At 44.6% G+C, this 25,075-nt stretch overlaps 9 protein-coding genes across 9 annotated transcripts; 4 read left to right on the forward strand and 5 right to left on the reverse strand.

Annotated features, from left to right (window-relative positions):
* Nucleotides 1-130: 130 nt before the first annotated feature.
* Nucleotides 131-1,982, forward strand: TREMEDRAFT_15245 (uncharacterized protein; the record flags this gene model as incomplete). The annotated part of the gene is made up of 4 exons (XM_007006895.1): nucleotides 131-755; nucleotides 944-1,291; nucleotides 1,470-1,756; nucleotides 1,950-1,982. Coding segments are annotated over 4 exons (1,293 nt in total), but the record flags the coding sequence as incomplete, so codon positions are not given.
* A 314-nt stretch (nucleotides 1,983-2,296) lies between these two features.
* On the reverse strand, nucleotides 2,297-4,433 carry TREMEDRAFT_34084 (uncharacterized protein; the record flags this gene model as incomplete). Its single annotated transcript, XM_007006906.1, has 5 exons — nucleotides 2,297-2,659; nucleotides 2,920-3,318; nucleotides 3,575-3,677; nucleotides 4,020-4,116; nucleotides 4,376-4,433. Coding segments are annotated over 5 exons (1,020 nt in total), but the record flags the coding sequence as incomplete, so codon positions are not given.
* A 392-nt stretch (nucleotides 4,434-4,825) lies between these two features.
* Nucleotides 4,826-8,180, reverse strand: TREMEDRAFT_64882 (uncharacterized protein; the record flags this gene model as incomplete). The annotated part of the gene is given in 13 exon segments (XM_007007076.1): nucleotides 4,826-5,427; nucleotides 5,470-5,675; nucleotides 5,733-5,921; nucleotides 5,964-5,998; nucleotides 6,040-6,141; nucleotides 6,161-6,427; nucleotides 6,470-6,571; nucleotides 6,612-6,732; nucleotides 6,775-6,926; nucleotides 6,951-7,028; nucleotides 7,058-7,944; nucleotides 7,991-8,063; nucleotides 8,109-8,180. The coding sequence occupies 13 exon segments, from the start codon at nucleotides 8,178-8,180 to the stop codon at nucleotides 4,826-4,828; spliced, it is 2,886 nt and encodes a 961-aa protein (XP_007007138.1).
* A 2,821-nt stretch (nucleotides 8,181-11,001) lies between these two features.
* On the forward strand, nucleotides 11,002-12,222 carry TREMEDRAFT_34232 (uncharacterized protein; the record flags this gene model as incomplete). Its single annotated transcript, XM_007006926.1, has 3 exons — nucleotides 11,002-11,358; nucleotides 11,525-11,718; nucleotides 11,895-12,222. Coding segments are annotated over 3 exons (879 nt in total), but the record flags the coding sequence as incomplete, so codon positions are not given.
* A 958-nt stretch (nucleotides 12,223-13,180) lies between these two features.
* On the reverse strand, nucleotides 13,181-15,698 carry TREMEDRAFT_72293 (uncharacterized protein; the record flags this gene model as incomplete). The annotated part of the gene is made up of 12 exons (XM_007007161.1): nucleotides 13,181-13,844; nucleotides 13,891-13,980; nucleotides 14,012-14,153; nucleotides 14,206-14,469; nucleotides 14,515-14,581; nucleotides 14,628-14,795; nucleotides 14,843-14,873; nucleotides 14,913-15,020; nucleotides 15,064-15,138; nucleotides 15,183-15,300; nucleotides 15,400-15,528; nucleotides 15,660-15,698. 12 exons carry the CDS (start codon nucleotides 15,696-15,698, stop codon nucleotides 13,330-13,332), a joined length of 1,746 nt encoding a protein of 581 aa, XP_007007223.1. The 3' UTR covers nucleotides 13,181-13,329.
* Nucleotides 15,699-15,972: 274 nt separating this feature from the next.
* TREMEDRAFT_69942 (uncharacterized protein) lies at nucleotides 15,973-17,162 on the forward strand (the record flags this gene model as incomplete). Its single annotated transcript, XM_007007162.1, has 4 exons — nucleotides 15,973-16,030; nucleotides 16,072-16,175; nucleotides 16,420-16,586; nucleotides 16,844-17,162. The coding sequence occupies 4 exons, from the start codon at nucleotides 15,973-15,975 to the stop codon at nucleotides 17,160-17,162; spliced, it is 648 nt and encodes a 215-aa protein (XP_007007224.1).
* A 182-nt stretch (nucleotides 17,163-17,344) lies between these two features.
* TREMEDRAFT_34077 (uncharacterized protein) lies at nucleotides 17,345-18,455 on the reverse strand (the record flags this gene model as incomplete). The annotated part of the gene is made up of 5 exons (XM_007006905.1): nucleotides 17,345-17,397; nucleotides 17,561-17,648; nucleotides 17,864-17,946; nucleotides 18,154-18,235; nucleotides 18,402-18,455. The coding sequence occupies 5 exons, from the start codon at nucleotides 18,453-18,455 to the stop codon at nucleotides 17,345-17,347; spliced, it is 360 nt and encodes a 119-aa protein (XP_007006967.1).
* Nucleotides 18,456-21,087: 2,632 nt separating this feature from the next.
* Nucleotides 21,088-23,001, forward strand: TREMEDRAFT_69944 (uncharacterized protein; the record flags this gene model as incomplete). The annotated part of the gene is made up of 8 exons (XM_007007163.1): nucleotides 21,088-21,167; nucleotides 21,369-21,472; nucleotides 21,893-22,056; nucleotides 22,106-22,154; nucleotides 22,210-22,291; nucleotides 22,483-22,604; nucleotides 22,761-22,841; nucleotides 22,928-23,001. The coding sequence occupies 8 exons, from the start codon at nucleotides 21,088-21,090 to the stop codon at nucleotides 22,999-23,001; spliced, it is 756 nt and encodes a 251-aa protein (XP_007007225.1).
* Nucleotides 23,002-23,055: 54 nt separating this feature from the next.
* Nucleotides 23,056-24,658, reverse strand: TREMEDRAFT_45479 (uncharacterized protein). Its single transcript, XM_007006978.1, has 7 exons — nucleotides 24,634-24,658; nucleotides 24,459-24,473; nucleotides 24,286-24,360; nucleotides 23,784-24,013; nucleotides 23,378-23,468; nucleotides 23,172-23,240; nucleotides 23,056-23,129 (listed from the first exon to the last, which is right to left on the reverse strand). The coding sequence occupies exons 1-7, from the start codon at nucleotides 24,634-24,636 to the stop codon at nucleotides 23,127-23,129; spliced, it is 486 nt and encodes a 161-aa protein (XP_007007040.1). The 5' UTR covers nucleotides 24,637-24,658; the 3' UTR covers nucleotides 23,056-23,126.
* Between the last annotated feature and the right edge of the window lie 417 nt (nucleotides 24,659-25,075).

Raw genomic sequence — 25,075 nt, forward strand, 5'->3', positions numbered from 1 at the left:
AACACACGCGCCTACTGCTGACATGGCGTTGACGGTCACTTGTTCTCACGACCATGTTCACCCCTTGTGTCTCTTCCAACTCCACAACCATAACGTACAGCGTCAGACTCCGACATATTAAACTTCAAACATGCCTCCCAAAAGAAGTAAGAAAGAAGAGGCCATGGACTTTTTGTCCAACCTTGACGCCTTGGATACACCTCAAGACATTCCTCCCGTTCCCCCAGCTTCAGTAACCGATCTTAGCGGTACTCCCCGAGTTTCGGTAGATAGCACTCGATCTAAAATCGACCTTTCAACACCTGCTGAACTTCCGACATCTGGACAAGTACCTGTAGCTCAAGATCAAGAAGCGATTAACGCTTTAGCTTTCCTTGAAGCTCAGATCGCTCACAAGAGAGCACCTCTCTCAGCTCCTAAACCCAATAGTAGACCTTTAACACCTACTACTATCGCCGCTTCCACTACGGGAGAATTCAGTAATGCAGGTCCTAGTGCTACGTTGGAACCACCCAACGTTCCTACTTCACCTGCTGTTGCGGGTGGTTGGGGTGTATCAAGTTTTTGGTCAGCAGCTACTAGTGCTGTTCAGAATGCTCAGAAGATGGCCGATGAGCAGTATAAGAAAGTTAGGATTGAAGGTGTTACGGGTATGACTGGACAATTAGAGGGTTTACAAGTGGGAGGTGTTGATTTGGGTAAATTGAGGAAACAAGCGGAAGAGAGACTTAAAGGGATGGATTTGGATAAACTGCGTAAGTTTTTTTCCATCTGTCTCTACCTACGTCCTCTCTTTAATGCATTTTCAGTCGTAGCTGCATGCTGCACACCCGGCTACTCTTGTGTCACGCTACTTTCCAACTTTGCTCCCAGTCATTTCCTCTGGCAATCTGACAGAGCAGGACAATGTTCGATCAATTGTTGCTCGTTGCTGATGACATAGGTCATGACCTCCTTAACAACACCACCTCAGCTCTCACTTCTATCCTCAACACTGTCGCTCCTCCTATCTCCGCCCATGAGACCCTCGAACTCTGGCTCACTCATCCTATGGTAGGATACGCAGGAGTAGAAGGAGTTGTATATCGAGCATGGCTTCGGATTCTCGAACAAACTGAAAGTGGGGAATTAGTGGTAGTTTGGTCACCTCCAGAGGGAGAAAAGGGACAAGAAAGAGGTTTGTATCCTGTTGAAGGGTGGGATAAGGCTAAAGAGGAGAGTGAGAAAGAGATTGAGGCTGTAAAGGTCAGAGAAGAGAAAGATCCTAGAGGTAGGAGTAAGAAACAGAATCGTAAGTGATTCTCTTCCATAACCAATCTTTCCAGCTTATTCCCTCTCTAACAAGTTCGTCACCCTCTCCCCTCCTCGTCTCTCAACCCAGAGAATCACGACGACACATTCATTGATGACTTCAAAGTAACTTCGGAGCCGGATACGAGGTATGGAGGAGATCAATAGCTTACCAAAAGCGAATCTACCAGTCACGACAATCCCCATTTTCTTACATTTACAACCACTCTTCGCCAATCTTCCAATCCCCGAACCTCCTATTCCAACCAACACCCCATCTGCCGAACCCCCTAAACATCTTTACTTTCTCTTATCCCTCCTCGACCCGATTCACGGATTACGTTTCACCACTGTCTCTCAAGCTGTCCCATCTGATTGGTTAGAGGTAGAGTACGAAAGTAGTGATTGGGTGGAAGAACGTTTGGTGGATGTTATTCGGACCGGTGTGGAGGTGTTGGCTCAGGATGTGAGTTAATTTTTGTCGAAATTTACTCAAACTACCAATCTTACCACCTTGCCAACACCACATCGCAGGACATATCACTCAGACTACCTTCAACCCTGTGTGAATTCCTTGCTGTTGCGGTAGTGTACACTGGGAACAACATGACGAGTGTGGTGAATGATTGATTACCCGGCAACTTTAACTGACAATTCAGTACGTTGCCACTCGTATGGGTTTGAAACCATCTACTAAAACTCGACCCGTCACACCCACACCTGTCGAGACGGAGTCGACCTCGGATGATAAAACGGTCCCCTGAGCCTGATCTTTTCATTTTTTCTTTTTTGGTTTTGTGTATAGGTATGTAGTGATGGAAAAACGACTTTGATGACATGTTTTTTCTCTTTCTTTACCATTGTTATCTCTCTTCATCATCCATAACCTTTCACCTCGGGGTAAATCTCTTCGTTCACGGAATATATTCCTCCGGACTGAGCCATGGAAGTGATCTACTAATACTGACCGGCAACGTACACAAACAAACCATGCATATGTATCAACTCATCGTTTCATAGCCATCTTCCTCCTTCTAGCCGCACTGGCTTTTCCTACCCCATGTTTCTTCTTCTTCCCTTCAACATCATCACTTTCCTCCGTCGTTGGTGTATCTCTAGGTGTTGCACTCCGTCTCATCGTCTTCACTCTACCTTTAGTAGGTGTATCAATCTCACTTTCATCCTCAGATTCCACTTCGATTTCAGGTTGGGGTCGTATGGAGAGTGGTAATTTGTCTTGTAAAGATGAAGGAAGATGAGAAGAGGTTTTACGTGCTAAAAAGAGGGAAAATTGGATAGGCCATGTTCTCCAGATACTTGGAGGAGTGGTCAAAGTGGAGAGTGGTGTCATACTTCCATCTTCTTGTGGCTACCTTGGTCAATTTTGATCTCCCATTTTATTCGACAAAATCGAACTTGATTGAAACAAGAGAAGTAGACATGGGAGCGAGGATTAGACATGCAAGAGGAGTAGACTTGCAAGGGGAGTAGACTTGCAAGAGGAGTAGACATGGATGCGAGGAGTGGACATACAAGAGTAGTAGACATGGAAGCGAGGAGTGGACATACAAGAGTAGTAGACATGGAAGCGAAAGAGAGGTTTTGAAGGGGATGAATAATTTGACTCACTAAAAACACTTTATTACCATCAACGACAAGTTCAAGAAAACCATGATGATCACTTCCTTCTACCATTGGTACTTTAACTTTTCTTCTTCTACCTCCATTATCTTTCTCTTTACTCTTCTGAACAACCTTTTCTTTTTTACCCTCTGATAATTCTTTAAGACTTTCAATCGTTCCATTAACATCATCGACAATCTTTTTCACTCCAGCTGAAGATAAAGCAGAATCGGTAAAATATCTTACTCTCCTTTTATCTTTATTATAATTCAAACGCATGATTAATAAATGGAATAAAGAAGATATGAAGATGAGGAAGAAAAGTACGTGTAATAGTGAAGGTCTGAAACGAGAGTAATAATAACCAGTACCACGCCATACTGGTACTCCATTTTTATGAAAGAACTAAAATGTGTATCAGTCATTATTCTCCTGTCATCTACATCAGAGTCCACGAATTTAAATTTGTGATCTCTTTCATATCGGCAAAGGGAGAGTGTATTTTTTGTGTTTCGATGGATGAATGCATGAATGAATGAATGAATGAATGAATGAACAAAGAAGAGCTAGGGAAGGGAAATACACAGAGCAGAAGATAGGTAGGAAGTATGAGGGGAGAGAGAATTGATGAGAAAGAGAAGAGAGGGGGAAAAAAACTAACATTGTACCTCTCCCTCTTTTCGGGATCTCGAAGTATTTGTGCTATAACACCTAATCTAGCAAAACGTTCTTGTATATTTTTCACACCAGGATTCTTATCAGGACTAAATGATTAGTTTACAAACTTATCTCACACCTTGTCTCTTTCTCTTTCTCTTTCTCTTTCTCTTTCTCTTTCTCTTTCTCTTTCTCTTTCTCTTTCTCTTTCTTTTCCTCCTCTCCTTCTCACCTGGGCGGTCGAGCAGCGGAGAGCGTCGTCGGTACCCTCGGGCTGGAAACTAAAGGTGACATAATGCAACCCATCACGTGACTATTTGGATAAAAGAATGAACAATCTCCAGGACATCTCAGGTATACCACATGGGAGTAGAGTGAAGAGGGAGAGAAATGATAATGGTACGTTAAAACAAGATAGGTCAAGAACTTTTGAAGAGATAAAGACTAACTGCAATTCTAATGCTTTTCTTCTGTACGCTTTGGTAATTTCATTTTGACTAGCACTTGGTTCTACACTTAAATAATTATAAAAATCCGTTCCTTTTCCTATTTGTCAGTTGAAATTCTCCATCACACATTCTATGACATGCAACAACTATCATATTCTTATATAATCCATCAATGAACACATTCCCAAGGTCTGTGCGACTTTCAACAAACGTACGCGTTTTTGAAGGAATGTCAATCGAGTAGTTGATGTGACGTGAATGAGACGATGAGAAAGAGTCAATGAGAGGGTAGATATGAAGCTTATGAGCAAGAAGAGAGAAGGAGGAAACGAAAGAGAAGAAGGAGGAGAAGATACCTTCTGCAGTCACCAAAGCAGAGACAAGATCAAATATTTCATAATCATCTTTTGACCATCTGAACTCAGCTCATTCGGCGTCATTTCAACGAGTGAGGGAGGGACTTACGAATATACCAATGTCAAGAGACCTAAGAGGGAGAGCAAGGATGACCATCTCATCTTGCTTCTTCCCTCACTTTACTTATGCTATAGCGCTTGTGGTTGTACTGGGCGTAGAGGATGAACGCGACGAGAGAGAAAGAGAAACAGCTTCGATCAACTTTTTGTACTTTTGGCAACTGCCACGTGGTTCATTCCACCCAGTAGTGGTGCCCCACCTTACTCCCGGTTGCTGTACTTATTCGTCTTACAGCAGCTAGCAGCTAGTAGCATGCAGCATGCAGCAGCTATCCGAGTGGGGTCAGTGGATTCGGGAATGGCGAGAACTAACATGAACCATATCATGCATCAAGATAACTTCCGTAATATAGGTAAAACCCCCACCACTTCCTCATCCGCCAATTGCCTACAAACCATCTCTACATCCGTCCTCATCGTCTGCCATTTAGGTCTCTTCCAACCCTTCTTCATTTTCAACTTCTCCAACTTTACACGAGCCATTTCCTTACTTCTCCGTTCCATCAGTTCATTAACCAACTCCTCGGTCCATCTCCCAGTTCGGTCATCGATGTCAAAGACGACCACAAGACATCGCTTCAGCACCTTGGTGAACACCTCGACCTGGGTCTCGCTCAAAGGAGTCGACAAAATCTGCGGTAGGAGATCCCCTGTGATAGAAGCAATTAGAGGTCGGTCGTCGTCCTGCGATAGAGGTAACGTGAGGAGTAACGTCGAAAATGTTATGAGAGGATCTGAAGATTGGGAGATAGAGGGGGGAGGGAATAAGACTTCGTTCATGATCATCTTAGCCGTGACATCGGGACCTTCTGATGTGATCGTCTGGTTCATAGAGGACAACACTCGTAAGGGCCAGGTTGAATCGGCAAGTTCCAGATGTCGTATAATTTGAAGATCATCTTGTAGTCGAGGCTCGGCCCGGCTGGACATCACTAATTTGGTCAGCGACGTAGATGGGTAAGAAGATGGCGTACTCGGTGTTCCAGGTAATAGTGATTTGATCACCTTGTCTCGTACGGCAGACGCATCGAATCCGGAGCTTTGAATGACTTCAACCAAATAAGAATTCCCTTCTATGATAGCCAATATGGCGGGGGCATTGGCCCGCAAGAGGCTTTCCGGAAAAGAGTCACTAAGGACAAGACTACCCAGAACCACAAAATGGATAGCTGACAATTTTCTGATAGTCAGTAGAGCGCCTTTTCTGAAGTAGCTTGAGGAGTGGTAATGGACTCACCCTTGACGCGCAATCTCTTCGCATAACCAAGCAACGATTCCACCAAGACACCAACTAAGCAGGTTTTGAGAGAAATATGACAACCCGTTATGGAGCGTTTCAAGCTCTATTTGACCCAATATGACAGCTCGGATAGCTTGTTGGATGAGGCAGCAAGCTAGTCGACAGAAATTCACAGGAGACGTCGCCCTGAAATTAGACTGAGGCTAAAGTTCATGTAAGGAAACTCACACTAGGACTTGATCGTCTATACCCTCTGACCCAAACTTCCGGTCAGCAACAAAGCATACCATGAAGTACGACTGACCAATGCTTTCACCCAGCCGCTCACCAGCCCTCTCTCCTCACTTGATAAATCGGCCCAGTCTAACGCCGTCCGCGCATCTTGCAGCAGAGCAGGGTGCGGAAGCTACGTCGTCAGCATGGACACTTGCAGAGAGTATATTATTCACATCAAAAAGAGCCACGACGTTCTCAGTGAGACTGAACCCTTCGCCGAATTTGGCTAGACATCCTTGAGGATCCTCCGCTCGAGCGGCGGGATCATCAGGGGCGTTCAAAAGGTGTTGGTCCAGCAGAAGAAGTAGGTCGGGAGGTTGGATATATGCTGTGAGAGTAGCGAGAACCGTGCTGTCCTCGCTGAGGCGGGAAAATAAGTTATCTGGAGGAGGTGCACCAGGACATGTTTGTATACACTAAAGATCAGCTAGCTTCAGATTATATGATAGGTCACATACGTTGACTAGTTCTGAGGCGAAGGATCGGCTAGTGCCTTTGCCAAAGCAGATCAGATGGCATAGGACAGGTAAATGGGAGGTAGGGCACGTCGAGTAACGAATCTATGCATCAGCATTGTTTTAACAGCTCCGATCGACTTACCGAGAGGCTCTCGCAGGACGAAGGATCAGATTCCGGAGGCCTGCTAGGTGCTTGCCCTTCATCCAGCAAGCCCAAATCAATCAGACGCCGGGTTACAACATCTTGTATTGTAGCTAGAGACCTTTTCGATCAGCCTCAATCTGGCATTCAGTCTCATGCTCACCATCCTGCGGGTTGAATGAATCCACCTCCTTCGTCCTCCGCTGCAGCATTGGCTAGCAATTCTTGATATGTCACTTGAATCCACGAGTTGAGGTCCTGCAGAGATGACGCGTCCGAGTTGAAGGTTTCGTCCAGTATGGTTGGTAAATCATTCTTAAATCAGCTGCAAGAACTGACTTGATCATAATCGCTCTCACCGGACAGTTCCATTTCAGATCCGACTGATCTTTCCACCAACGCAGCAAAAGCGGTATTCTCTCAGTCAGAATGACGTGCTTCCTCACTTTCGAAAGTGGGGAAGCTTCCACGGCCATAGATCTGATAGCGCATTGTAAGAGATGCACCACAAACAGCCGTGGATCAGGAAGAAAGTGTCGAGCGACATGGATTGTATGAATGAAGTTGGGAGATGGTTTTGCTGTGCTTTCGAGGTAACTATGATTCTCGGAGAATCGGTCGGAATATTCGACATATGCGAGTAGATAGCGAATAATCTCCATGAGGGGGATGTTGACAGATGAGTCTTTAACTGATGTGGATTTGGGATCCATGGCCATCTGTTCCTCTGTCCCATCCATGCCGGAGGGCACACGTTCAAACCCGCTCACATGAGGAAGTAGCGGACCCATGTCCTGAGCGAATGTCATTTCAGCCATCAAACCCGCAAGACAATTTTTAAGGGGTATGGCAATGACGTCCGGGGCAGTCGCCATGAGTTGCCCTGCCGCCAGACCAACGTCGAGAGGCGGGACAGGATAGGGGTGTAATAAAGACAGTAAGTGAGAGACTAACCCTATCAAGGGAGCGGGTGGAGGAGCGGATGGGTCTGCACATAGTCGTATCAGAGATAGAAGTAACCCGAGGGTGGTAGAAGAGGTTGGTGGGGGTGAGGAAGCAGATGCAGATGTGCCAATTTCCGGTGTGGGAGCAGGAGGGTGAGTGAGATGGGAAGGAAGGGGCTCAGAGGGTCCTAATCCAGTAGGATTAGCCAGCACTAAACTAGATATGGATGTGAGAATGTAGATGGAAAGGGGACCTTCAGAGTTGAGGATGAAAAGAAGTTCGAAGATGATGTTCCGGGCTGTGACGAGACCGGATTGAAGGGAAAAGGTGAGGTAAGAAAAGATCAAGGAAGGGGGATTATCGCCAGTGAGACGTTGAAGTAGGGTATCTGTTCCTTAAGCTGACACACTTGGATGAGGATGAGATATACTGACGGGCGATGAGACTGGATGAATCGGAAGGGTTTTGGTTGTGTTTCTTGAGCCATTGAGGGAGAAGTTTGACGAGCTGCAGAAATGAGCTCAATCCATCGTTGATTCGTGAACGACTGACCTTTGCAGGTGAGACACCTCGAACATATGCTTTCCCCACGAGAGATCGTAGAGAAGCATCTTCTTGAGCCATGGTGTGTGTTGATGAGAGCTATGTCATGTCAGTAGGCGATGAAGAAGAGAGTTAAAATTCGAGCTCGCTATCAGAATGCCTTGCGGCGTCATTCAACCGGTGTGGCGGTCATCGCCGCCGTCTCAAAAGTGCCACTTTCCCGCATGCTCCAGTCCTCTACGTATAGTAGAGGTCACTCGGGTATCGTTCGCAGTCTCCCGCCACATTCTAGGTCGAAAGGTCCTACAGAGTCTAGGCGCTGCCTTGTGCCTTGAGAAACAATGAAGATGTGTGTCCAGCAGGTGCTCTTTTTGAGGTGTAACCCTAACATCGACTACAACCAATGGTCGCCGCAAGGAACAACCGATAGAAAGGCGCTCCGTCTCCTCATTCTCATCTCGTCCGACCGCGCCACCGTGTACCGTGAACCATCTGCCGGCTATCTAGTATCATTGAAATAACACTCACGACCCCTTCTTTGCTGTTCCTTTTTACGTGAGACAAATGTACGAAACGGCGAAAGAGCCGAGACATACACGACCGCAACTGATAGTAGACTTTCGATATGTGAGAAACTTCCACTCGTAGCTAGTAGCTAGTGCGTCTTACGTAGGTACTGAATGATCATCAGCGGATCATGTTATCTCTACCGTCCCACCGGCCACCGGTAGCAAGTGGTAAGCGGTCCGCGGTACTCTACCACCCTTTTTACAAGTGGTGAAATCGCTTGTGGAGCTTGCCGAGCCTAGTTGAAACGGGTGACTTGTGAGTTTGGGTTGATACTAGTGTTCGGGATACTCCACCATCACCACACATGTCCATCATTGACTACCTTATGGACAGTCACGCCATCAATCGTGTACTCTGGCCAGTTGTGAGATGTAGAGGATCTGTTGACAAGGTACCAGGCGGAATGCGTCGTCAATGCTTTGTTCCCACAATCAGAGGATCAGTGGGAAGCAAGCCAAGCACCATCATTTCCGTCGCTTTCGAACATGTTCTGCTGCATGCTGCATGCTGCATGCTGCAGAGCCGCATACCCGCAGTTGGTAGACGCATGAGCCAGACCATGACAATAGAGAAAGGGAAAGACTGTCGATAAAGGGTTTTCTACCAATCGCACGTAAATGACAAAAGTGGCGTTTCCATATCGAAACCTTATTCAAAACTTTTCCCCATTTCACTTTTCTTCCTCTCCCGTTTTAACCAAAAGTGGAAATATCAATTTCACATGATTTCGTCCAAACGCGGACACCTTGCATGTGACTAGTCAAAAACAAAGATAAACCTGCCAATCTTTCTACAGAGGAAGAGGGGTAGGGAAGACAACAAGATTGAGCTAAGTAAACCAAGTTTCCTTTTTCCCAATGCGAGCCCACACGGTGGCGTCCCTACTCACACAAAGTTACGACTCTCCCCTTTCGGAGACCGACCATCAATCCCACTGTCTTTCATTCAGGGTTATTCGGCGCGATCATACAGTGCCTCTTTTTTGAACATGGTTTCACTCTCTTTCACTTTACGCCGCTACCGCCGGACATCCCAAAACCTCTATCTTGTTCCTTTACCCTGATCAAATACCATGGAGCATAGCATAACCGGGAGGCGAGGAGATCGAGGAGAGGAATTGTTGGAAAAGAGAAACCAACCTATAGGTTGTTGTAGTACTCTAGAGTACTGCGAGATAAGTAGAGTTAGGAAAGAAGAAAATGCAACTTGGTGCGAACTTTCCATTCCTTTTTCTTACCCTTCCTTCTTCACACCTGAATCTCTCCCCTTATTTCATCTTTGTTCCGACCGACGCCACGTAGACCACATTCGGTTTTCGACCAAAACTGTGTCTCCAGCCACCTCGGACCGGTAGGTTGGGTTAACAGGATTGGAATGGTAATCGTCCGAAGAAAGTCATTTTGAAACTGGTGGAGCATCCAACTTCAAACTCTAGTTTTCTTCATACCAATACCTCTCTTTCTCTTCGACTTGTCATTAAACCGAAAATTCATCCTCTTCAAGACGTATCTATGGTACTGGTCTTTCATCAAAACGTTTAACATCTCTCGGTTAATTCAAGATCGAGAAGGTGTCGAATCTGAACTTGCTACTTCTTGACTACCCCCAAAATATCACGACTTAAAACGATAAGATCATACGAGAAAGATTGGGTATCTGTACAAAAACGACCAACGGCAGCGGATGGGTTCTCAAGACGATTATTGAACATTACGAAACTTTCATCGTTATCCTTACCGCTTTCTCTCTCGTTACGATACTCAAAAGAAATCTAGACTATCAACTGGTGATATTCACTCGAAGTGGTAGTAGAAAGAAACCACTCTTGCTTTTCGGACCTCTTTCGCGGGTCACTGGGGTGTAACGACCGATAAACTAGTGATTTTAGTGACAAGAGATATTTCCATTATTGGTCTGACTATCTCCGTCTTCCCGCCAGTCGTGCGATCTTACGGACCGATATTCCGGCAAGCTATCATTTGGTGTGGTCCACGAGTTAACGGGAAGATAACCACTACGAGTAATTATCGAAATCCAGTTAGGTGTTAGTGAAGAAGAAGAGGTGAAATACAGTAGGACGAATCCAAAATTGACTAATTTGGGGAGTTTTTATCTTATCGATCTAAATCCCCAAATCCCCAACTTTATAGTACATTCTTTATTCTCGTCAAGACGATTTGAAGTCTTCATATACTCGTATCGTCAAACGAATTTTCCCATCAATTTTCAACAACAATCAATAATCTCTCAATCCGATCCGTGATCTCAACCAAATTCAATTAATCTTTCCATTAATCTTTTTTCTTTTACCTCTTTCGTATCAAATTCAATCATGCCTTCAACCACTTTCGCTACTTCCGGAAGAGATCTCATCGGACATAGAATCGATAATGGACGTCTTGAATTTCTATCGGTTTTAGGTGTAGGAGCATATGGTGTGGTTTATCTTTCTGTCGATTTACATTCTCCTCAACCTGTTTATCTAGCGGTGAAATGTTTACTCCGTGCGAAATTGGATAGTAGACAAAGACATTTTCAAGATAGGGAAATAGCTTTACATCAATTAGTTTCTGATCATCCTAATATCGTCAATGTTCACAATGTCATAGAGGAGGATGAGTATATTTATGTGGTTATGGATTATTGTGAGGAAGGTGATTTATTTGGATTGATAGTGGATCAACAACGGGTGAGTCATTTCTTATTCCTTCCAAAGGGAGAAATTACATACTCCTTTCATCCCCCACCCTTTACACTTTCTCCATATCCTTACTTGATTCAAGTCAATCACTCACGATGTATGACTCTGGGTATACTGAGTAAAAAGTACAGGCAGAGTTTATGCTGATCAACAGTATATCGGTAATGACGATTTAATCAAAAAAGTTTTCATTCAAATATGTGACGCCGTCGAATTTTGTCATTCTATGGGTATCTTCCATCGTGACCTCAAACCTGAAAATATATTATGTACCAAAGGTGGTGAAAGGATATACATTGCGGACTTTGGTCTCGCTACTGCTGATCGTGATTCCGCCGAATTTGGATGGTGAGTTGTCTTCTTTCTACTCTTTCTTCCATATGCCCCTTCTCTTTCACCTTCTTTTCCTCCTTCTCTCTTCCTCCTTCTCTTTCACCTTCTCATCCTCCCGCTTTGCTGTCAATAGGTCCCCTCTGTCAAGTCTCCAGTTGAAAACGTATCAAGCACCCTGCTAACATAATCAGCGGTTCAACCTTCTATCTATCCCCCGAATGTCAAGGTGGTCTCTTTGATCGTTTAACAAAATACAACACTAAACAAAACGATATTTGGTCACTCGGTGTAATCCTCGTAAACTTAACATGTGGTCGAAATCCATGGAAACAAGCATGTCCAACCGATGAAACTTTCAGAGCATACGTTCATGATACCGATTTCTTAAGAACAATATTACCTATTTCAAAATCTACCAATACAATTCTTAAATCACTTTTCCATTTGGATCCACTTAAACGACCATCATTAAGAGTTGTTAAAGAAGCTATAATGGCTATTGATACATTCACAATGTCAGAAGAAGAATTATCAAATGCTCATTCTGCTGCCAAAGCCGCTGCTGCATCAGTCCGACATTCTATTCCTTCTCATGGTGTACATACTTGTATTCGAAAACAAAAGAAAAGTTATCAAGATAAATGGTCTAGAATCTTATTGGAATCTTCACCTTATTATCAAGCTAAACTTCATCAAAGACAATATTCTCATGGTGATATTTATGAAGAAATCGAATCGGATTTAGGAATGGGCATGGAGATTGAGATTGAATCAGATTTGGATGTGCAAATGGAAATGGAGATGGAGATGGAAATGGAAGATAGTTATTCAACTTATTCTTTAAGTCAATACGATTTAGATCCTTCTTTCATTCAAGTCATCGATTTCTCTACCAATCGTAATCAAAACGTTACTGCTCAAAAGAGACAAAGACAACAACTTGGAATGACACAATTGGAAGAAGGATCGGAAGAATTCCAAGGATCAGAGGAAATGGAAGAAACAAGTTATTTGGAAAATCTTAGATTAAGGGAACAACAATCAACACCTTCTTTACTTCATCCTAGAACAAGAAGATATTCAAATTCTAATTCTTCTTCCAGTTCAGAAGAAACCAATATACCTCCTACACCAGAATTCATACCTGTCAATAAAGGTCATTTGGCGGATGTTCCAAAATGGGAATTAGGAAAACAGGTCATTACACATGATATGGATTCTCAATCTCATTCACCAACAAAAGGACGATTCATCGTTTGATTCTATTCGACTCTCTCTCTCTCTCTCTCTCTCCCACACACATAGTAGAAGGAATAGATAGAATGTCAATATGACCTAGTAAAGTAAAATAAAATCTCTTGCTTTAAAGCTTAATCTTGTATAGTTCAACTTGTGCGATTGCTTGTCATATCCTCTCAAGGGCATTTGTATCTCATAGAAGCATTGTTGTCCTCTCTTTACGCCCATCTTGTAGATTATCCTACCATGCCATGCATAGATCATGACCTCTTTGTCTACTATTTGATCTTCTCAATCACACAACTATCCGATCTCACTATACAGCACTACATCTCCAAACAACGATGTCAACGATTCTTGGATTATAAATGACGACAGGTTCGGTTGTCATGATCCACGAGCGATCATATCCCCTACTCCAGGACCACCATTGAGCTCTCCAGACATAGGATCATCCGTGTCCCCAATAGTCACCGCATGGCTGGGGGGTACGGCAGAAGGTACTATTGGATTCGGAGGTTCGGAAGGATCTGACATCTCAACGTCGGCGGCGTCACCGACTGGTACTGGGGCGGGCTGGACGATCGTGGTCTCCGCTGACGCTCGGACGTCAGACGTACTGATAGGCGGTGAAGGTGGTGACTCGATTGGCCGTGTTGAAGGATTGCCATTCACATGAGACGGTGCATAGGGGCTTTCACTTCGGATCAACGGGAGAGACTGAGACGGACGGACCGCGCTGTTGGTCGAGCTTGTTGAAGAGGTGGACTCTGCTCGGTTCCGTCGAATGACACCGTTGGTAGGTGGATCTCTGTGCGATTGTCGATGTCTTTCACTCATATCTTCATCATCGGAATCGTAATATTCTCCCTCACGTTCTATACGCACATCCCTGGCACTTCCTAATGGATCAGCTGGGCGTGGATCTTGGACAAAAGATGCACTCACTTGGATCACGATGGTCTGGATCCTCCATGTCCCGATCAGGATCATCGCCATCATCATGTGATAATTTGGGAACCTCTTGGGGAGGATCAACTTATGGAAACTAGGATCTGGACGAACTCACCGTGCATTTGAACACTTGGAGCAGCGATGTTGTCTCGTAGTACTTCGAAGACAGTCTCTTTCAACTTCTCGAGGTACTCGTCGGTATTATGATCCGTCATATTGCTCGGTCGTACGTCCAATTGATAGTCGGGTCCATAATACTCATAATATTCGTTATTGGGCATGGCCAATAGTCAGCTTTGGCCAGACCACGAGTAATAGCTTACCCCCACGAAGTTCCACCCCAGCAGCAAGACCAGTCTCATATGCCCAAGTTCGAGACACCGATTTGACCGTGTAACCTCCTCCGCCGAGTAAGAGTAATGGCAGATTGAACGATTTGATGAATTGCACACAGGCAGCGTGACCTCGCATGGAAAGATTGAAAGATCCCAGTCGATCACCGGAGAGAGAGTCGGCTCCACATTGTAGGACGATGGCACCAGGTTGATAAAAGTCGATGATACGGGTCATCACCTTGCAGGTCAATTAACAGATAACATTTCGGGGTTAAAGACTCACAGGTTGAAAGATACTTCTATAATTCTCATCGGTGATCCCATCTCGGAGTGGAACGTTCACAGCGTAACTGGGTATAAGCAATGTAATTCAAGTATATAGAGCACCAAACTGACCCTTTACCCTTCCCGATACCATTATCCCTCACTTCTCCTGTTCCAGGGAAGAACTCTCCGTATTTGTGAAAACTTGCAGTCATCACTCTGTCGGTCGTGTAGAAAGCCTCTTCGACACCATCTCCATGATGTACGTCAATATCGATATAAAGTACTCGTTGATGATATCTAGTCCAGTGAGCTCCTCCCTTTCTCGAGGCTTGGACTATACCGACCTCAAGAGCTCTAGTATTCCCAGTACGATGTCTGAAAATCAGCACTATAACGATCCTGTTTGACGCTCACCATTGACATAACAAAACCCGCTGGCCTCTGCTTTCTTTGCATGATGAAGTCCTCCAGCCCAATTGACGGCGATATCACATTTATCTCTTGACAATCGAGCAGCACCCTCTGTCTCTGTCAGCTCAGAGAACGGGATCATGTTTCAGCTGACCCATTGACCCTCCAGCAGATATTGAACAATATTCGAACAGTCCATCAAAGATAGGACAGTCGTCTCCGACATTATCTACTCGTCAGCTGAAAGATCACGTCCTAGCTGAGATCACATACACTTGGACTGCTCTTTACTGAATTGATGTGCATTCTCAGGTGTTATGCGATGTAAGAAATCGACATATTCGTCCGTGTGGAATTGTGACATTTCCCTTTTTGTCGCTGGTTTCGCTCGCTATTCTTTCAGCTCTACCCTGGCTTGACGTTGTTGATCAAACGAGTGAAAGATGGACATAACTATGGTAAGATATGAAGAAAGGTGAGGTATACGCACGAATATCTCCATCTTTTTGTACAACCCATAGTTCATCACCAAAGAATGACACATTCTGATCCTTGTCGGCTTCATCGGGTGACCAGAGCCATAGTGATAATTTCCAATGTCCGAGTCGAAGAAGTAGCACTATGTGTCATTCACAGTCGCTCACATTCCCCAGTTTTTATCCCGAAAACACCTGCGGGATACAAAGACCAAACGGACTGTCCTACGAGTGACTAGAGTATTAAGGTGGGGGCGACGAACAGGCGACTCACCACCCTTTTCTTGCTTTCACCGGGGATAGGTTCCATCATTTTTGGACTCCACCTAGCTTCATTCACTGCACGATACGAGTGTGTAGCTGATGCAGATGTTGTAGAGGACACAGATGGCTGAGAGGAGATGTATAGTGAACGAAAGAGGAGTGATAGGGCAATAGGGAACAACAGTCGTCATACCGTACCTCACTCGCGCCTATTTGAGGATTTTTTGAACGCCGGATTGGGTCCCACGCCTATTTGTCTCAATGCTTTCAACTGTCGAGTCCTCTCCGCCAGTGTCGTTACTTACAATTGACTCTGCACCATCATGTCCTCCTCCAATATCGATGCTCTACCTTACTACGACAAACAGATTGATGATCCTCGTATGTCAGCCTCACTGACGGTGTCCAAAGCTGACAAGTAGATTTTAAAGCTAAGGCTCAAGCATTGATAGAGGCTGAATTGAGATCGACGCCGAAAGTTGAAGTGGATGATCCGAGATTACCACCCCAGACTGAGATCTTTGCTGTGAGTTGGGATCTCATTCCTCTCCGCGTGTGTAGATCATTTGGGGAAAAGTGACCTTTGAGAGGCATATATGAAGAGGATTTGAAGGATCAAGGTTCACAAATTGACCCAGTCTCAAGGAGGAAGATGGATGGACGGGAGGAAGAAGAGAGACATAGTAGCTCAATAGCGAGCAGGCCATACGATCAGGATATGAGACTCAGTCAGGAGAGAGACCGACATGATATGTGATGCTGACTAAGAGAAATCATCAGGATTGAGAGAATTACTAGACAACTACAACGAACATCCTATCCGAGGGATCGACGTTTCTAAATACGCTCCACCTCAGGCGAACCCCAACGAGAGTCTTGATGAGTTGAAGGAGATTGAGAAGAGAGGATGGATAGGGGAAGGACATATGGCTTTGAGGTGAGTGATACATTCTAGTCTCATGCTTCTCAGAGACCCCTCTACGCTCGCGCTCTTCACTCATGTCACTTCTGTTCTTTTGATATCTTCCTCGATAAGGGTCTATTGACTACGACGTTAAGAGGATCCATCGCAACCACCATTGCACTGATTATGGAGAGAGCCTGGTAAGTCAGAGCCGGGAGAAAAGTGTACAGAGTCTATAGATCTATAATGAGAAAGGGCTGGCAGCTATCGAAGAAAGGTGTTGATAGCAGAAACGAAAACGTCCAGATTCTCTCCACTTACGGCCCCAATGCCTGGCTAGTGCGAAATTATCAACTTTCAACTCAACTCACTGAACTTCAAGCAGCCGTGACAGAGATTAAAGAACGTGTCACCGAATTAAATCGAGCTCGACGGGTGTTTCAAGAAGACACGGGTCAACATCTTTCTAGACTGGAAGGACGGTGGCAGGATTTGGTAGGGGCGACTGTACAACTCGAGATGGCTTGTGGGGCTATGGAAGGTGAGGTGGAGGGACTTCGAATACGGGAGGAGAGACTGAAGGCTGAGGTCAAGCAACTTGAGGGGTGAGAGGAGGTTCCGGAAGAGATGTGCATTTGCATTAATAACATGATTTTTGTTTTGCTTATGTGCTCTATGCTAGATTATGACGAGTGTCGTACATTACATATGATCATATTCCTCGTTAGGATTTTGTACACCTGTATTGCAGAGAATAAGCAGCATAGGGCGGTGAGGGAAAATGGAGACGATTAATCTCCTCTGAGCTTCTGTACACGTTTGAGTACGGAATCCTTGGCGGGGTCTGACTGTCAGAACGAGGTGCTCTCAGATCGAAGTCCGCATGATGGCACTTTTACGTCCGACAGTCAAGCACGAACGCTCCACTACTGAACAAGGTACGAGAAGGGGGGATATTGATGAAGCGAGATAAGGGGAGCATCGGATGGTGAGAGAGATGAACATACCATACGGATGTTCTTTACTTGGTATTTCCAACAAAGCGGGAAAAGCAGCTTGATACCTATCCACGGCAGGTCTTATCCTCTCTGCTATCTGATCATCAACATTTACCCTTGAATTGTATCCCCATCTTCCTAACATCACAATATCAGCTCGATCAGTGTCCATCCTCTCCTCTTAGCATCGAGTTGCAGATTCATTATGCCTTTTTCAATGCCTCACATTCAAGCGAGTGACTAGGTAAGGTGAGATGAGATCCTAGTCGAGGAAAGTGAGGTCAATGGAGTGTCAAGTATACAGGTACTCACATGTTGGTTGATCAACAGAATGGCGATATCTTTCCTTTCTGTGAAATCTTGAAAAGCACCTTCTATTATACTCGTACTGGTTTCTATTCATCAGACATCCTCTTCTCTTGTGATTTCTCCTTTCACGAACATGCTACCAGGCTTATACATCCACGGCACAATTGGTATGTATTTCTGCAATTTATTTAATCGAGATAGAAGTTCATGAATAATGGCTGAGGGATAGAAAGCGTATCTGAAAGAAGAAAGTCGTATTTGGAGAGAGATATTGAGTGACGAGGATTACTCACTGGAATCAACGATCAGAAAATTCTTCTTCTGAGGATTATCTACATGACCTATACCTGCCAACAGCAATCCAGTGACTGAATCCTTCTCATCAGCTATTTTTTCCTGGCAGTGGAGTGTATCAACTGAACATCCATGAAACTGGAAAGTACGCTGATGAGGCGGAAGGAGATAGAGGTTGTGAGACGATGCAGGAGTAGAGGAGTTTTCACGGGGATGAGGGAGAGGGAGAAAAAGAGCAGGTTCTCACTTCGTCACCTATGACAGCTATCAGAGTTCTATCTTTCGGGTTGGTAGTTGTCATCGTATGTCTAGCTGTCGAGGATGGATGGTGAAAGGGAGGAGAGCGACGTCCAGGTCAAAGTGACTTGAGGGAAAAACACGGAGATCTCTGACTGTCCGTCTCACACCCCAAGTGACCAAAGTGCAAGGAAGATATGCATGATGCTATGAGGCAAGGTAGAATGATGCTTCTTTTACAGTACAAATATCTCTAGGTTGCTGCATGCTGCATCCCTAGTGTTACTAGATATGTTCATGTGGGTACGAGTGGCAACTGTCTGAAGTCATCCTTCCCATAAGCAAAGATCATCGGTCCAAAATTGAAAACAGTAGAACTCACAAAACTCCAGCATATGGGCCCCGATGTTGAGGTGTATCGAAATCGTCCAAGAATGAATCGACCAATTCCAGTTCTCCTATGAACGAGCTGAGTGAATCTGCGCAATACTTTGTGTGAGTCCTGTACACTCCTTGCCTTCCGCTTCTCTACCTATGATCTCGAAGTCTTGCATTCTTCTCTCTAGCACAAAGTCCACTACTCGGACCTCTCACTAAAGTCACAACGTCAACACAGATAAGGCAAGGTTTCGGCATTCTTTGGACGGAAAAAAATGGAGAATCCCAACCCACTGGATCTTCTTGTCCTGAACATGACCTATAAGTCTTACCATCTCTCAATATCCATATCTCACCCGAAGGCCGAATGAACCCCCAATCTCGAGGAGGAACATGAGGTACGTCGTCGGCATAGTTGATCACATGTCGAGAGTTATTTCCTATCTACCAAGTCAATATTTGTCATTCTTCAGACACACCTGGCACGAACGAAAGTGACAAGTGACTCACAGTGGTATCCACATAATTGGCCCATGCTTGATTACCCACCCTAGGGGAGGCAAAAGTGACAGCTGTCACGTTGATCCGTGGTAGAATTTTCTGAAGATAAGTCGCCATAAGTTGACTCAATGCACCTCCTGGTAATGAGTCTATCTTCCCAATTCACTCTATATCTCTCAGCTAATGTCGACTGACATTTTCTCCTATGGATGCGACGCGAAGATAATCCTCAAGGTTTGTTCCAAGTCTGCAAGACGAGAGGCGAACGATGCTCTCCATTTCGGGAGTTATGGAAAGGGAAAAGTTAGGACGAAGAAAGACTTACCCAAAGAATGTCCAGTGACGATCACATTATCCACTCCGCCTACTACTATGATACCTTGGACAAGTGGACCAACTACCAACCCAATCCTCTGAAAAGCAGAGTAAAACCCTTGATGAACTTCAGCACCATCCGCACCTGGGAACACGGCCACGTCGACTTGTGTCTTTGGAAAATCAAGGTCGATAGCGTATGATTTAGGAGAAGAGACGTTCGTACCGGAAATGGCGATCGTGATGGTCGTGTTGGATTTGGCTATAAAGTCTATCCCGAGTCAGCCACACTGTCACTTTCATCACTCCTTCTATCTCAACATTTGAGAGTTTCTCGATCTTCGGAAAAGACACCGATTTCAATTGCTAGAATTGTGGGATACGGAAATGGGAATCGGGGAGATGAAGGATGTATGCGAGAGTTGGTGACCCACATCTTGGTGTATACTCCCCATTCCCACCAGTTACAACATTCGTTGGTCGAGGTAAATTTCTACACGCAGCTTTCTCATTTAGTTTCCCGCATTGACCAGGAGAGAAGTGGGGAAAACTTTACCTCCACACGTCCAAGATGTTATTTGTTCAGGTGAACAATATGCCGCACTGTCCATCAACAACTCGATGATATCGATATAACCAACTGGCAAGTCTGAAGATTCGGAATTATACATGATGTAAAAGAAACAACTCACGTGGCATACCATCCAGGTATGGTGAGTGAGTTGATCTCTTCCGGGCTCAGGTCGGTATTCATAGTTGGCAAACCTAGTGTCAATCTCAGCAGGAGGAGAATCAAGAGGGATTTTGGTAGAAACATGTTTATTTTTAGTCAGTAAAATGCATGTAAGCAAACCAAGGAGTATATATGTAAGAAGAGAATATGGTTGTTTATCATAGTAAGTCAGCTCGATCGAACTTATGTTGAGTAAGTAATTACATTTCACTTGCGACCCAACATTCACAACCGACAGATTGTCCGGTTTAGGGAGTTTTGACATAGGCCCAGTGATCCCAGTGATCAGCATATTTAGGGTGATGGGAAGATATGGCAGTATGGTCTGGATACATGATACACTTCTGGAGTGGACCAGGTAGAATGGTGAGACAAGGAGGAGATCAGACATGGAAAAGGCGAAGAAGAACATTACTATGTTCGTCGTTATCACTACCTGCCAGGGACCTAGTCAGTCCTAATATGATATATATTTCCTATCCTCTCACTGGATCACTAAAACACTGGCCACACTGGACACTTTAAGGTGATCCCTATACTCCAGGACTGGTTTGTCGGTGTCAGCCTATGGTGGGAAGACAAGAGGTGAAAGGGAGGAAGGATACGCGGTTGATTTCATGTCCTTCGGTCATGAATTCCTTAAGGTACCTCTCGGTAACCTTTTCACCACCAAAAGAGTGATTCAAATATCTTCCTTCCATTCCTTCCATTACATCTCATAATACGTCTTTTCTACTACTTTAAAAACCATTGTCATCCCCGAAGAAATATGAGCTCCCCTGTGGAACTACCTTCCGATCTGATAGGTCAATCAGGATTATACAACCTTCCTGATCCTTTACTACGACGGTGAGTATCTTATTCACCAACATTGCCCATTGACCATCGTACCGTCTTGAGAAGGGGGAAAGCCACTCTGAATCTTATCATCGAAATAGGTATCGTACAGGTCGCTTTCCTTCGTAGTTCCACCAGCCAACGGTAGCTACCTAGCTACAGATCATCAGGTTACGGGGTGATCAGAAGTCGGGTAGTGAGAACTGATGATAGACTTCGATTAGAAGATACCACAGGTGTTTCTATTTCAGATCTCGAGAAATACTTTCGGTATAAAGATTTACTAATCTTCTACGCTGGGTCGGAACAAGGATCAAGTGAGTTACTCCGTTTCCCTGTTTAACATAACCCTTAACCATTTTCTACTAAGTAATCCTCCTTCTTTTCAACCTAATTACTGACTTACCATTATCCTCAATGCCTATTCATTCACTCTTCTTGGATATCAAGTAATGAAAGTTTGATCAGAACAAAGAATAATGACTGATATCTAGATAATCTGAGAGACCTACACAGAGTTCATCTTTTTCCTTTCCGACTCGTACAAAAGCTAACATGTAGGATCTAACTGCGTTCGCTATAAAGAATTTCAAAGTCAGTCCCTTCCCCCCCCCTCCCCTTTCCCACCATCGCCATATCCTCCTTCTCTACCCATCTTCTCAAGGAGGGATCCTGGAAGATCAAATGAATACAATGAACTAAATATCAGACATCCGGTATAATATACATATCAACAGATACAGACCCCACATCAGCTCAACGAATATTAACAAACCAACCTTGGCTCAGAAGTACTTTTCACGATAACTCAGATTTCGCACCTCTCGTTCCATATCGTGAAGGGGCGAGAATAACAGAGCTTGAAGAAGTTTCCAGAGGAGAAGATTTCATACAAGCTGGTGTAAATTATTCTCATATTTCACATCACAAAAGCACAAACTGATAAGTAGGAAATCGAAGCTGGTGTTGAGAAAATAGATTTTGGGACGGAAGAAAATGGTGAGTTATTTAATCTTCATGATAAGGTTTAGAAGATAGAAGTTAAGTTTTGGAGTACAGGATTATGTTAGACCATTATCAAGAGCTGCAACCACTGTTTTAATGAATGTTTATTCTACACCTTCTATAGCTGTTTAGTGAGTTTTTTCTTTCTTTCGATCATTTTATTTCCACCGAGAATCGATGATTCATATCGAATCTTGATCATAATGTGGAAGAACGAAGAACGTGACTGGTGACTGTCCTGGTTGTCAACAACTGCTCTGCCGCAAAGCAGGAGATGACTGGGAAAGGTACTAAGAAAGAGAGTTTAAAAGACTGATCATAGTCATATACCATCTCATCGGTTCATAGCGAAAAATGTCCGACCTTCAGCTTTCAATTCGAAGAATGTCGATAACAACTTTCGGAAATGGAAGGAGGGAGGTGTTTCTTCAATACGAATCACAGGTATGTCTTGCATGACTGTTCTTCTCTCTCCCTGAGTTTCACACGCATCTGTACTCACCACATCACTCCTCTCCGGTGATACGTTTTGTTGTTTGAGGCTTGCGCCTCATGGCTTAAATGATATGCCGAGTTGTATGAGATCTCGACTGATAACAGACATCCTGTGGGGTTTGAAGTGGCCATTGTTCGGACTACTATTGGCTTTCATATACCACTTGTTTATCCGTTTTGGTGGAGGTGAGTCTTCTTGTGTCCTTCAATTCTTCATTCCGACCCACCAACGCTTAAGTCATTGACGAGAAAAGCTTGGCTGACGAAAACAGACGAATACAACGTCTTACCTCAATACCTGGATGATCTCACTTGGCGTCTGAGGGGAGGAAAGGTGCAGACCTGAACTACCAGTGCCCGTATTGTCAGAGGTGAAACAGGGAGAAAGATGATGAACATGGAGTCAAGATTCGTGTCATTATCGCTGCATGTGTCATATACATGCACAAAGTCTGTATAAACGTAAAAAAATCACTAGCCATCAGAATGAGATCAGCGTGGGGTAAGACAACTCACTAGAGACTCCATCTGCGCAACCACCTCGTCGAGCTCGCGTTTGGACTGCTGGTATTTCTCGATGGCTTCCTGAGTAGTCAGCGTAACGTCCTTATCGTCTGTGCCATCGGTGGACAGAGGGTTGACGTTGAGAAGAGAGATGTCTGTAATGGGCTCGGGCGAAATGAGGGAAGTAGAGGGTTGGTGGAATCCATGAGTCGACTCACCCCGTGTTTACGCTCCCAGTCGTCACGCTCTTGTTCTACCCTCTGAACTTGACGTTCAAAGTGTTCAGCTTTGACGTCGACTTGTCGAAGTCTGATGTATCAGCCGAGGTGCGAGATATAGCACTCAATATTCCACATCAAGTAGCACATGCTTCTTTATGCAGCTCAAAGTCGAGGATCGACACGTATGATCGATTCCTCATATATGACGCCTCATTTGTCCTCTGCTTTCGTGAGGCAACCCTCATGCTCTAGACTTGTTGAATTGGTGGCCAGGGTGGGAGGGGGTAGCGCTCCTGGTATAAAGAGAGAATACTGAATACCGGCTTACAACAGCAGATCAGGAGGAATATTGAGAGGGAACTAAAAGGGATAGAAAAGCAAGAGAGGTGGGAAAACGACTCACTTCTCCGTAGTCTCTTTCAAGTCCTTCTCCGCCTTATCCAACTCTTCCTCTAACAATTGCACTTTACGAGCCAAATTCTCTCCAGCGGTCCGATGAACATCTCCCTCTTCACTTGCCGCTTTAAGCTCTTTGACCTTGGTTTCGGCCTTTTCGAGCTCTGTCTCAGCTAAAGAGAGTTTGTGTTGAAGAGAAGAGATTTCTTGGTCTCTTTCGAGTAAGTTTTGGTTGAGCTGGTTGTTTAGCTTGATTCCTAGTTGCTTCTCTTTTCCCGTTCTGCACGTCTGATCCAGTCTTCCCGCGTTCCCAGTTTCGATAATCGATGAACAAGTCCAACGCCAGAAGGTAGACCTGTGAGTGGTGGCAATTCGACATATTGGGAATGAAAGATTACGTCATGGAGTAATGTACATCGTTTCGGTCACAACGGCCAACGGTTGAAAGAGTGATGATTGGGAGAAGAAGAAATGGGAGGAGAAAGCCAGATGAGTAAAGTAAAACATACCTTCTTGTTCTCTGCTTCTGCAGCTTCCGCCCTCGCTTCGGCAGCTTCAATCTTCTGACCGAGCAAGACGAATCGCTATTGATGAGCTGACGATACTTTTTGACGTGTACAAAATTGATTAATAAGTATGACTCTCGAGAGGCCGAGTAGCATGGAGAGAGAAAATCCCTCACATCTTTAATCTTATCCTATAACATCAGCCTTGATTCGCATATTGGCCACCCATTCCTCGCCGTGCCATCATCTCCCTCTTCCTTCCTCTTTCAACATCCTTCTCAGCCATCTTTCGACTCGTTTACCCCCACTAGACTCAATAATGAATGGAGCATGAGAATAAGAAGAACATACCATATTGATTATCTGTCGTTATTCGTGAAAAACGTCAAGATCACAAAGTTACAATACGAAGCGATGGCATTCCAGGTGACTTTAAACGCGCTCAGACCCTTCCCTCCTCCCCTCCTCCCTCAACGCGTTTATTCCGTTTTATTTCATTCTTATTTATCCCATTTCCTCCCCATCCCACACGTGTTATTACCTCTCCAAAAGTCTTATCACTCAAGGTAGTAGTTCTGACACTATCGAAACTTTTCTTACTTTGGTATTCAATTACGCCCCTCAAATGACGCTTGGTCTGAACTCGTGATCAGGTAGATGAAGCAAGTGGCAATACAAAGGTCCTTGAACCTCTTCTTTTCTGTCTTTTGATGGAGAAGAGAGGAGGGGTAGGACGCCCCGCAGGACTGACCGATGAAAGTCATATCGGACGGTTGTATGGGGATGTCGACAT

Source organism: Tremella mesenterica (assembly GCF_000271645.1).
Source record: "Tremella mesenterica DSM 1558 unplaced genomic scaffold TREMEscaffold_12, whole genome shotgun sequence".
Lineage (NCBI taxonomy): Eukaryota > Fungi > Basidiomycota > Tremellomycetes > Tremellales > Tremellaceae > Tremella > Tremella mesenterica.

Bases quoted from the DNA above. Each gene is read 5' to 3' on its own strand.
- TREMEDRAFT_45479 (XM_007006978.1), bottom strand. The intron at 23,469-23,783 runs GTGAGTCGTTTT...CTGATACATCAG, and splicing joins TTGAAAGAGACTACGGAGAA to ACTTCGACAAGTCGACGTCA. The intron at 23,241-23,377 runs GTGAGTCGACTC...CTGACTACTCAG, and splicing joins ACTGGGAGCGTAAACACGGG to GAAGCCATCGAGAAATACCA.